General features: G+C 41.8%; 1 protein-coding gene across 1 annotated transcript in view; it reads left to right on the plus strand.

Annotated features, from left to right (window-relative positions):
• Positions 1 to 6936: 6936 nt before the first annotated feature.
• LOC128743420 (uncharacterized) overlaps positions 6937 to 12794 on the plus strand; it is a 43903-nt gene continuing 38045 nt past the window's right edge. Inside the window, exon 1 of the mRNA XM_053839994.1 lies at positions 6937 to 10014. Within this exon, the coding sequence (XP_053695969.1) occupies positions 6937 to 10014 (3078 nt within the window). The remainder of the gene's footprint in view (positions 10015 to 12794) is intronic.

Raw genomic sequence — 12794 nt, forward strand, 5'->3', positions numbered from 1 at the left:
TTATAATCAAACGAAGCTCCGTGGGTGTAAAGCCTACGTCTAATTAGGATAATTGGCATAATTAGTAAGGCCCAATTTCTGTAATTTATGTTTGCTGTTGGCCATGTTAAGAAATGCAACCGGGGTTAAACAAAACGATCGGGACACGCAAAATTTTGACAAAATTCGAACGACCATAACTTCTATACTATAAGCATTTTTACCAATTGCATTAGATGGGAAATTATTTGCCAGCTTCAAGCTTTTCTATAAAAATGGCTCTGGAAATATCTCGCCTTTCCGCAAGCGTTTATTTATGTCCCGATGGTAGAAGAAATGAAATTGGTTCGGCAATTTCGATTAAAACGGTCTTGGATGGTGAAGAGAAGTAACTTGCGTATGAGTTATGCTAAAGGTGGGCATGAGAAAACATATTAATTTTTTTTTACGTTTTTCGAATTTGCCCGGCTTAACCGTTGATCATTTTTTATGTAAATGTCAAACGCCTTCATATTATCAGTTCTGATTAAAAAAAGTTCAGATTAAAGGTCATTCTAGCAGGGGCGGTACACGGTACTGAAGCTATTTTTTCCGCATGGACATTATCACTGCGACCAGTATTTTGATTTCACTGCAAAAACTTTTTTATCCAACGTAAGAACCAAAAACTCAATATTTAGTGAACGGGACACAACACTAATAGTTCTTACAAAACGGATAGTTTACCTTTAAACCGACCGGTTTCGGGAAATATGTTTCCCATCAACGGGGTGATGTCCAACTGATTACTTGGAGAGATAGAGCATCTACATCCTTAACTTAGTCAAACTGAAGAGCGGCGATATTATTGGAGCATCGTCCTCATTCATTACCGGTTGCTCAGCTGTAGATATCTGCATAGACTCGCAGGCGTCTATTCCAAGGCCACCAACCCGATTAAAAACATTTTGAAACGACATGGCTCTCATGCATGGCTAACATGGTTGATGGGAAACATATTTCTCGAAACCGGTCGGTTTAAAGGTAAACTATCCGTTTTGCAAGAACTATTTTTTCCTCTTCTGTTGGGTACTCTTACCACTGCGTCCATTATTTTGAAAGAACTATTAGTGTTGTGTCCCGTTCACTAAATATTTAGAATTTTGATCTATTGTGATACCGTCCAAATGTTGTAATCCGCACTTTAGTCTCTTTGCAGTATTGCTATATTATTTTGTGATTTTTTTCGTGACGATTATTGGAATGTGGAATGAAGAAACAGACATGGTTAAAAAATATAGAGAACAGCAGTGGTCCAAGATTACTTCATTCATCTGATGAGCTGACGAAGCTATACTGCCCGTAAATGCATAACAGTCCCATCTGACTTTTCACCACTTTTGAGATAAACCTGGGAATCATCTTTAACCCATTTCCTCCTAGCGTTGCGAAAACGCAACGCACTTTCATTCGATTCTAGAGAAGGCTCTGTTTAAGATATCAACTGGGACCCTGAGAAACAAAGAAAGATTGGAAAAAATCTAATCGACCTGTTTTTGCTCAAAGGTCAGATGTTACATGTAACATAATTACAGCTGTGACAAAACAACAGGTCTTGCTATTTTTCAGACAGTTAAGGAAAAATGCTCATAAAACTCGATTTTACCTCTATTAACGCCCGGCCTATCAATCAGTGTTAGTAAGAATCGGTTGCTTGCAAAAAAAAACTTTGTTTCATAATTTTGATTATTTTTGTAATTTTCAGATAGGTTTGAAGCTTTGCGTTGCGAAAACGCAACGCTAGGAAGTAACGATATTCAAAATTTGCAACGGGAACGTTTGTTTTCGTTCGTTCGCTGTGGTGTTTCATTTGATGTCGTTGCTTTTTAGTAAACAAATTAATGTAAATCTTATCTTTCGCTTATTTAAAATATCCCGGAAACATTATAAAAGTTTACATAACATAGAATTCGCTGCTTCAAACACTGATGGCAGTGGCTGATGGCACTGAGCGTAATAAAATTGTTAAAGTACCTTTGCCTCCGGAATATCTGGAGGAATTGAGTGATGGCAACGACAGTTTCATGAACTCAAATTTAATGTTACAACCTTTCCGGAACGTGTTGGTAGGCATTTAATCATCTGCGATGACATGCATTTAGCATTCAAACTGCATACTATGCGTCTAATGCAAAGATGGTCTCCAACCCAAATGTTTTGATATCTATCATAAAACATAACATGTAATACTCTAAACCGTTCATTTAATCTTTATTAATACTTAAAATCACAAAAAAAATTCCAAATTTGATTTAACGGTAAAAAAGTATGAAGCATTTATATGCATAATAATACAGGTATGCAAAAACGGTATACCCTTAATGCCCAGCGATGCGTTTTCGCAACGTAGCGTTGCGGGACACAGGGTCAAAATTTAAAAAATAAAAGTCAGTGGTTTTTTCTTAGTTGACCTAAAAGAGAATTTTCCTGAAAGTTTCAACTTTCTATCCCTGCTGGGAAAAGTCTGGAGCTTAATGGGTTAATTCATATAAAAACTCGCAATAAAGTATGGATCGCGTTTACGTATGACGAACAGGGTCCGTAACCCTAACTTGCGTATGAGGCAAGAGAAAACGTATTAATTTTGTTTACGTTTTTCCAATTTTCCCGGTCAACTAAAACCGTCAATTGGGTGACGGGGTGACGCTTGATCATTTTTTAATGTAAACGCCTTCATATTATCAGTTCTGATTAAAAAAAAGTTCAGATTAAAGGTCGTTCCAGCGGGGGCGGTACTGTACACGGACGGTACAAACTGAAGAGCGGCGACAGTATTGGAGCATCGTTGCATGGTTGCTCAGCTGTAGATATCTGCATAGACTCAAGGGCGTTTAAATGTGACGACTTTCGCACGTTTTTCAACATTTTTGCACTGTCCCAGTCTATTTCTCGGATAACTTTTCGAATAGATCTATGTGACAATGAGACAATGAGAGACTCTCTTCGGGTCTCCTCTCTTCCGTTTTTTACGGCGATACTAATGCATTTTAACACATCAGCTTTGCATGAATCGGTTGCCGAAGTCACTAGTTAGCTAACTATTTTGGAAATTTTCTTTTCTATTCATTTATGTAACCGTGAAAAGCGAAAGAGAGGAGACGCGAAAAGAATTTCCCATTGTCACATAGGTCTATTTGAAAAATTACCCGAGATTTGATGTTGAAGACTGATGGCATGCATCGCCACATTGCACAGTTGTAGTCCAAAAGGGCGAAAAGTGGAACTTTTTTCCTAGTATCTTTTGTTTTCACTTTATCATTTATGATCTTCAGCACTTTTGTGCGTATGAATATCCCCCTTAATCTAAAACTGTGAAATGTTAGTCATCGCTTATTATAATGAAAATATAAAAATAACTTTTTTGTGTTAGGAAATATATACATAGTTTCTTCGGCAAAGTTGTAAATATTGTAAAAACAAGCAACTTTGCTGAAGAAATAAAATTTCTATCTTTATCGAGTGCTGATCTATAGCGTATATTCTTTAAAACTTCTTTAAAAATTGGTTTTTCATACTTAGCTTTTCTCAGTTGCATTTTACAAGAATACAATGTTCTAGGCGATTATCGAAGCTCTCAAAACACACGTTTTTGCAGAAGACCGCAAATCTCTGGGACTTTTACTTTCTAAGTTATCATATATTCAAGCTTTAAATTTCCGTAGCTTCACGAGCCTGTGGGATAAAATGCGGCAAGTAGATTTATGAAATCAGCGCTTCATCTTAAAGCTTAAGTCGAGTACTATAAACTTGTATGGGTTCCGTTTGTCCCCAACCACCCAAATGAGAGTACGGCAAGCATACGTTTTATGTGTTTCGCGTTCGCTAAAGGCTCGATACACGTCCATTTTTTTGTGTTCGTAGATAGACACATGGTTTCTTCGGCAAAGTTATAATAAATATAAAGGTAAACAATTTTGGTAAAGCAATGACATTTCTATCTCTATCGAGTGCAGAGCTATAGAGGATTTTCTTTGGAAATTCTTTAAAAATAAGTTTTGCATACAATTGTCTACAATTGATCATCACAATTGTCGGAGCCGTACCAGACTCCATGGGGTAGAACGAAATGACTGTCCTTGCCTTGTTGTGGCATAAGCAAATATGTCCTGACGTGACCAAACAGGAGTTGTACCGCTAGAAGCCATCGGAAAAAGAATGTTCTGTTCGTTCTTATCCTTAAAAGGACGGTTTTGGTCCGCAAGTCCGCCGAAAGCACACACTCAACCAGTGGGGGGTTTCATATGTGTTCTGCTTGGGCACTGGCGGATGACAGGATAGAGAAAAATCAGCTACTTCCCACGAAGTCTTCAGAGAAGCACTAGTTTAAAACTATTCCATTTAATGGATTTTCACTAAAAGTTTTCAAAATAACACGGGAAAAAATACTGAAGTAGAATGAGTGGCGCACTGCTTATATAGCATAGAAACTTTTTCATCCTCGCTGCTGCTACTGGTGCGTTTCTCGCTCGAAACAGGTAGAAGGTGTGGCTTATTTTGCAGCGGTGGTTTGATGACATGTCGCTGTTATTGTTGTTAGTAATTCACACTCGAGCGTGAACAGTGATGAGAGAACGATTATTCAAGTATGATTCAAGGAACTCAACTCAACGAAACCTGAAAGAGGAGTCAGCTCAGTGACAGATTGATTGTTTTCATTTTCTTCTTCTTATATGGTCGGTGTTAAGTCAGAGCGAACCAAGTGACAAAACTCTGATTTCGAGAAAAACGCGTTCAAATTTGTTGCTCTGTACGGTTTATAGCTATCAATCGTTTGAAATTATCTCACAACTCTGGCTTTATGGCACCATTTATGTAATCTGATTAGAACAAAATGTAGCTTAGAAAATTCTTGATCGTTTGCTGTCATTAACTCATTTTTTTAAATTTTGCGGCTTGGTCCGTGGTTGATGCAGAAAATTAAATTCAAATAGCACTATTTAATTCAAGTCAGCATGCTCGGGTTTGCGAGGGGTTTGAAATTTCATCGCAAATAAATACTTCCCCTGTTTTATTCAATCAAGCTCGCTCTCTCTCTCTCTCTCTCTCACTCACACACACACACACACACACACACACACACACACACACACACACACACACACACACACACACACACACACACACACACACACACACACACACACACACACACACACACACACACACACACACACACACACACACACACACACACACACACACACACACACACACACACACACACACACACACACACACACACACACACACACACACACACACACACACACACACACACACACACACACACACACACACACACACACACACACACACACACACACACACACACACACACACACACACACACACACACACACACACACACACACACACACACACACACACACACACACACACACACACACACACACACACACACACACACACACACACACACACACACACACACACACACACACACACACACACACACACACACACACACACACACACACACACACACACACACACACACACACACACACACACACACACACACACACACACACACACACACACACACACACACACACACACACACACACACACACACACACACACACACACACACACACACACACACACACACACACACACACACACACACACACACACACACACACACACACACACACACACACACACACACACACACACACACACACTATGTCTCCCTCTCTCTCCATCACTCTGACTCTACCTCTGCCTCTCGCTTTCTCCTTGCTTCTCTCTCACTCGTCTCTCTCATTCGTTTTTTTCCCCAGTCGTTTCTTATTACAATTTTTTAATTGTAATATTTTTACAGTGTACTTTAGATACAAAGAAAAATGTATTTTCAAAAGACGATCCAAGGAAGAAGCAATCCCACGACCAAAGTTGGTTGTGTAGTGGTTTTTATACCTATATTTCTCAGTCCATTAATCTTTCTTACGTAAACTCTTTCTGAGAACCATTTAAAACCCGAATTATTTTGGAACGCTTAAATAATGAAATAAGTACCTAAGACCAACACAACCATTTTTTTTTTTGTTCAGCCAAAGACTACATGGTCTAGGACAACACTCTCTACGGTTGTGATAAATCAATTATCCTTTCACGTGCATCAAATTGCGTTACTAATTCCAGCTTACACAAGCGTAACCATAAATCGCCGCTGTTGTGCATTCATAACCCATACCCACTATCGCTATAACGGATCACCTAGACACTCAATTACTTACGGTATCATCAATGGAGCAAGCTCGTGCACGAGTGATATCCGTTTTCAGCTTTTCCACAAAACCCCCGCCGCTTGACTCAGCTAATTCGTCCATTGTTGAGAATCCCGTGCTGGTCCACATCGGATAGCTTAATGGCATTTTAATAGCAAGCAGCGCACATACTCCCACCCCGTCCAAGTCCGCCATCCGCCATCCTCCGGGCAGGCAGAGCGAATCTTCCGCACGCTCTTGATCCTGCAAAAAGCAACCGAAATGTAGGTTACATTTTCGAGCAAACTGGTAGCCCATTTATGGCAAAAACAAAACAAACTTACCTCCGACAAGAGTGGTGGAACAGCGACGACGGTGACCACTGCTAGCAACGTCGGTTGTCCCTAGCTACTGGACGGAGCACAACAAACTTCCGGCGCATGCCCACCTTTAGTTCTGAAATTGCGAGTGAGATTTCCGCTCAGTGTTGATTACCTGGCGAGTGATGAAATTTAGGCGTCTGGAAATATTCATCTTGTGTCTCCCGTGCGAAACGGTGTTCGTCGGTGCTTGCTTTGTTTTCTAGTTTTCCAAAGTCGATGGAAATTGTGTGTTAAGAACTTGACGTTTAGCGATGAGTGTGTGAATGAGGCGTAGCCTACTGGGTTAAGTGAAGCAGAAAAAAATGTTCTTTAGGAGAGTGTTTGCGAAAAATAATGGCAGCTCATCGACCAGTGGGGAAGGTTCGAGCAATTCCTCCAACAATGCTGCGAGTTCATCTCCGGCTCGCTATCGACGGGTTCTGAACGTCGAAGATAACCAGCGGGTTCTGTCGGTGCTGCAGCTGACACCCTTGTGGGAGTACATTATTCGTAATAACGAGCTCCCAGTTGGGCTGAATATGAATGAGCTTTTCCGGGAGTTTCTCGAACGACTGCACGATCCCGAGTACCAGGTGCGGCAGCACTCGCTTCGAGTTTTGATTGATGTGCTGATTGTTCTGCGTGATGATTCCGACATATATTTTGGCCCCTTGTTGCCTCCGATTATCGACAATCTGGGTCATCCATCGCCAGCCGTCCGGAAAGGGGCGCTGGACGTGTTGAAAGTGTACATAGCTCAAACGAAAATGCCGGAAACTGTTATGCTGGAAATTATGAACTACGGTATGGATCGAAATCCGAAGGATCCTCTCAGTACGAGATACATTGTCGGTGTGATGCTGGCTTTGCCATCGCTGATTCAGCCGGCAATTCTGACCGCGAAGCGGACGTTTATTCTGCGTGCCGTCATCAACGCTCTGGGCGGAAAAATGGTTCAGATTACCTATCAAGAAATTGCGTTGAAGATTTTGCTTAAAATTAAAAATACGATCGGTTCGCGGGAATTTTACGAGTGTATTTCAATATCCTACAGGAGAGACTTCGATTTGCTGTGCAACGTTTATGGGTTGCCGAATCCTCCGAAAAGTCCCCGACGAGAAAACGTTATCAATTTGACCCCGCCCGGTTCGGAGTTACCGATGAGAAAATCCTGGAAGCCACATGTTCCTCAAGTTCCTACTACTGAAATCCATCGGCCGACGCAGCCTCTGTCGCCAAAGGCACAACGTTGGAAATCCGGCAGCCACAATGATGTCTCCCGGCTGGACAATAGTGATGAACGCTTCCAGCGTAATCCGTATGCCATCAGCAAGCTTCCCCAGCATGGCAGTTCGGTCGTTCGACGAGTGAGCCTGGATAATATTGATCGAATCGACGATTCGAAAGTGATCATGGAAACGGAGATCAAAATCAACAAAGAATCGGTTACGATGCGTATTTTGGAAGCGGAAAATTCGCAATCCATAAGTGACGAAAGTGATGAAGATGTTACCAAGCGGTACGGTATTGTGCGAGTGTTGACTGATAGTGAAATAGATGAGAGTGTTGGTACTAAAACCGGTGGTGCCTCTAGTGTTATTCATGAACAATCCTCGGATGAGTATGTCCGAAGGACTCCCAGAAGAGTACGTTTCGGTGGGGAGATTGTGAAAATGAGGACACCCGATAGTGATACGTTCGAACACAGTGATCAGGATGGTTTGACGGCTTCTCAATCATCTAGTTCTAGTGCACATTTGAACAATCAAAACTCCTCTGTTACTGCCAGTTCTTCCGATCGTTCGTCACCTGTAATGCAACGTTCCGCCCTGAAATCTTCCTCCACCTCTTTAACCGATCGCTCGAGTTCGTCGCTTCGAAGACAGTACTCGCAATCAGCAGACACCGAGCGGTCCTCACCACCGATTTGTAGCGAGTATATTACCAACAATCAAAGACCCATGTCGGCCAAAAGCAGCAGTTATCTAACTACCGATGATATTCCAAATCCTCGACAGGCTGCTTTTGCCCGTCGAAGAAGCGTAACTTTCGATGAAGATGAAATGCGGACATCGATTCTGTCAATGACCACGCTGGAGCAATCAAATTCACTGTCTCCAACGCCTGAGCCAGATCCAGAGCCGCCCGTAGAAAGGCCCAAAACATCACGGCCAAAATCCGCACGTACACCAGTAAGTCCAATTAAAGTTCCTAACCAATCACAGCCTTCTGATGAATCAGCTACACCAGCAGAAAACGGAAAGAAAACGGAAAATAAATCCCAACCTGGAAGCCCGGACAATCAAAGTCATCCTGAACCGCCAGAAACTAATCATACTTTGGTAGAAAAAATTGAAGAAGTCAAACAAGCCATTCAGGGGATCGAAGAAAAGATCAACAACGTCGTACTGATGCATGCCGAACCAGTAGTCGAACTTCCAGTGAGCCCTTCCAAGCTGCAAAAATCAGAATCCGCTGATTCGGCAACCACAGCTTCGCCGAAACTGCACAAAACGAACCTTTCCTTGGAAGTGCTGCTGAAAACCAGCACCGACACCAAGGAAAACCTCGAGTCCGACACTAGCGGAGAGAAAAAAGACGAAAAAGACTACACTAAAGAGTTGAACATCGACATTCCAAGTGAGGAAAAAATCAACAACGATGCTTCGGCTCCGGCGGAGAAACCCAACCCAACAACATCGAAGATCCCCAAAATGGTCAAAACGGGTGTTCCAAAGTTAAACACAATGCCATCGCCTAGGAGACTGAAAGCTCCGCCAAGAGTCGACAGCAACGCAAGCTCAATGCTATCACCAGGGAAGCTGCTCACGGTGGACGATCAAAGCCGATCCCGACGCCGGACGAGATCGGCAACTTCGGTAACCTTCAAGAGAAGCACATACATCAGTCCTTCGGCACTGAGTCCGGCGCCGCATAGCGGCATAGAGATAATCCACAATCTGGTGCGAAGTCCGTCCACCTCACCGAACCGAACCCGCCGGAAGAGTTCCGCTACAAGCGACAAAAACAACAACAGCCTCGATATGAACAATCTGAACGGGACGAAAAGCGACAAGTGTGTCAACGTCCACGAGGACGACATTTACGACGTTTTCGGCAAGACGATAGCAACTCAAACCTCGGTGGATGAAACTGTACCACCGTCGCTCGTGGTTTCAAGATCCGAAACCGATAACGAAATTCTAGGTGCATTTGACGTTCAACCAGCGAAGAAGGACAACATGGATGCTGTGAACAACAACATCAATCCCCCATTGGTTCCGGTTACCGATAATTCGTCACGTTCAAGCTCGCCAAAAGTGCTGCTTCCCAGAATCATTCACTCGTGGGAGGATCTGGGCATCGTAGATCGAACAACGCTTGTTCAGCTCAAAAGTGGAGTAAGTCATAATTACACTCTAATATTGATTTTCCTGCACGTTCCACTGGCCTGGGTAATTTAGTTTCGCTCCATTCTCGTTGGCTTTCTTTTATCACACCTCCACGCTCGCTGCTGCCATTAAAAGCGAAAAAATCTAGTTCAGAGGCTCTGGTAAATAATAATACTAATAACAATAATAGCCACCAATTCGAGCGTCGTGCAACAAACCGGACGACCTCATTTTAGCATTCTTCTCAACAGATTCACATAGTGTATGAGCCCTACAAACACAAAACAACACACGCAAACCCGGCTTGAATTCCCTATCATAACCATCGCGCGCCGGACACATAGTTAGTCGTCACCGTCGTCATCGTCGTCGTCGTCGTCTATTGTACCCGGTGACCAACAAACCAGGCCCCGAAAGGACTCATTTCGCCTCTGTGTCCCAGGTGGCACAGGTCGACACGCAAACCGCCGAGATTTGTGCACATAAGGCAAAATCAAGTGCAACACGGCAGGGTGCCTATATATACATACCTACCTGTTTAGAAAAATCCGACCCTTGTTTCTATTTCCTTTTCGTCGAAACTATTCGAATCATATTTCAACGAGGCGCCGACAGAAGGTGTAGGTTAAGAGACTCCCAGTGCCGCTCGCTAGCCCAACGGAAATCACCTTCGTAGGGTTCTTTCACTTCGATGATGAGATACCGATTGGCCGATCGACTCGAATCGGTGAATGGCGGTGGAGACGCCTTATGATTTACGGTTACGGTAAAAGAAAACAGAAGGAATCCAGTGAGTAAGAGGTCTTTTATCGGACGAAAACTTCATGCCGCATAATGGTGTAAATTTTTCCACTTTGCATAATAAGTTTGCGGTGCCATTACATACTTATTTACTTAGGCTACGGAAAAAGAGGGAGGGTTGTTTACAGGACAGTAATGGCAACAATTGTGTTGTGTTATAAATTCAGGATTTGGTAAAAATTTACATACGTTTACTAAAATGTATTGCGAAGTAGGGCAGTCCGATTTCATGGATGAAATGTGGTATAAACGTAAACTTTTCTAGTTATCTGTGTGGTATATTTGGAGAAGACTGAATACTGCTTGGTTTAACAACTTCGACTGACCATGGTCACATCACAATCCCTAGTTTGAATCAAAATAGATGCAACTACTCATCTTGTACCGAAATATTTATGGATACCCTGCAGATTGGGAAATTGCTATTATTTTTAAAACAAATGTTATTAGTCTTCACCCTCTGCAGGTACCCGTTTTAATAATTTTTTGAATCAAGGCTTTGAAACTTAAGAAAGTGTTACTTTGCACTCAACAACTGCTGGTTGTTGCTGGTCCCGAAGAACTTTGCCGGTAAATTTGACCTATTACTTGGTTCGCTTTGCGGTCCGGTACTATATTTGTGCCTTGAAACATCTAAAACTACCTCTTTTCTTTGCTTTGTAGGCATAGGATTGTAAAATTCCTGACACTTGCGCTGGATCTCTAGATGACAACTTCAGATTCATTTTAAAAAGTGCCACATGGGACAATTTAATAGTTCAGATAACTTACGAATGGATTGTCATTGCGAGTTCTGGTGATGTCATGAAGTAAACATTTGAACTGACCTCAACCACAAACGCCTACTATGATTCTATACATCCTTAACGTAATTGATTGAAATATTTAAAATTTTTACTAAATTGAAATGGCAGAGTTTTTCATGTGTCCGTATTTTTCGCATTTCTTCCGAACGGAATGAAGTTAATTTATCACACTTTCAAAAAGGATATTGTGAAAAAAATATTCCAACAAGCTTCGGATAAAATCGATGTTTAATATTGCGTTAGAAAGTGTGATCAGAATTGCGCATAGAGACACGAACAGCGGTAAAATTTTCCGGAAGTTAAGTCCAGTTTTACGGCTTCACCGCAGACGACATTGACATCGTGGCACGCAACTTGACGAGGCGATGGCGGAAACGACTGAAGGCTGAAGTCAGTCGAGTTTGACTTGTCATCAATACGTCGAAGACAACAAATATGCGAGGAAGAGGTTCCAAGGAGATAAATATTAACCTGCCACCATGAATTTAGATTGACGGTGACGAAGACGCAAAAACGAGATTATTAGCTATTGCATAAAAATATAGCGTATTCTTTTCCACTATTAGAATGACCGTGAATCCAGCTGTTAGAGTGACACAAAATTCTGTTTTTTAGAAAGGTTGTAGAACATACTAAAATAAACAGCTTTGCCGAATATAATAACGGTCTGTCTCTCAAAAGTTGTCAAGTATAATGATTTATTTAAAAAAGCACTAAAAAATAAATTCTGCTCAGTAACTTTGCACACGTGTTTTTCCATTGCTTTTAAATGTTTTACAAAGTTATTCAGTATGATAAAATACACATTTTCTGTGAAGGCTGTTTTTCACAAAGATGCATATTTAATGAGCTATGAAAACAATGGCAGCGCCCTCGCAAGCTAATTTGTCGGTCGGTAACAGTTAGCACCGTATATTTTTGGCAATATCGTGATCCGAGAATCCTAGATTTACTGATCGTATTTTCCATCACGATGCTTACTCTGAGAAAAAGCAGACAGACGTTTAAGTACCTCTTCTCTTAAAATGAACCATCTCAGATTCTGAGTAGAGTTGAACCCAAACTTACTTACTTAGTTGACCTGCGGTCCTAAGACAAAGCCTGATGAACAAAGTTTCTCCAATGTACTCGGATATAGCTACCGCTCTTCAATTCCTCAGACACCGTATACACTGCGCCAGA

This window comes from Sabethes cyaneus, chromosome 3, assembly GCF_943734655.1.
Source record: "Sabethes cyaneus chromosome 3, idSabCyanKW18_F2, whole genome shotgun sequence".
Taxonomy (NCBI): domain Eukaryota; kingdom Metazoa; phylum Arthropoda; class Insecta; order Diptera; family Culicidae; genus Sabethes; species Sabethes cyaneus.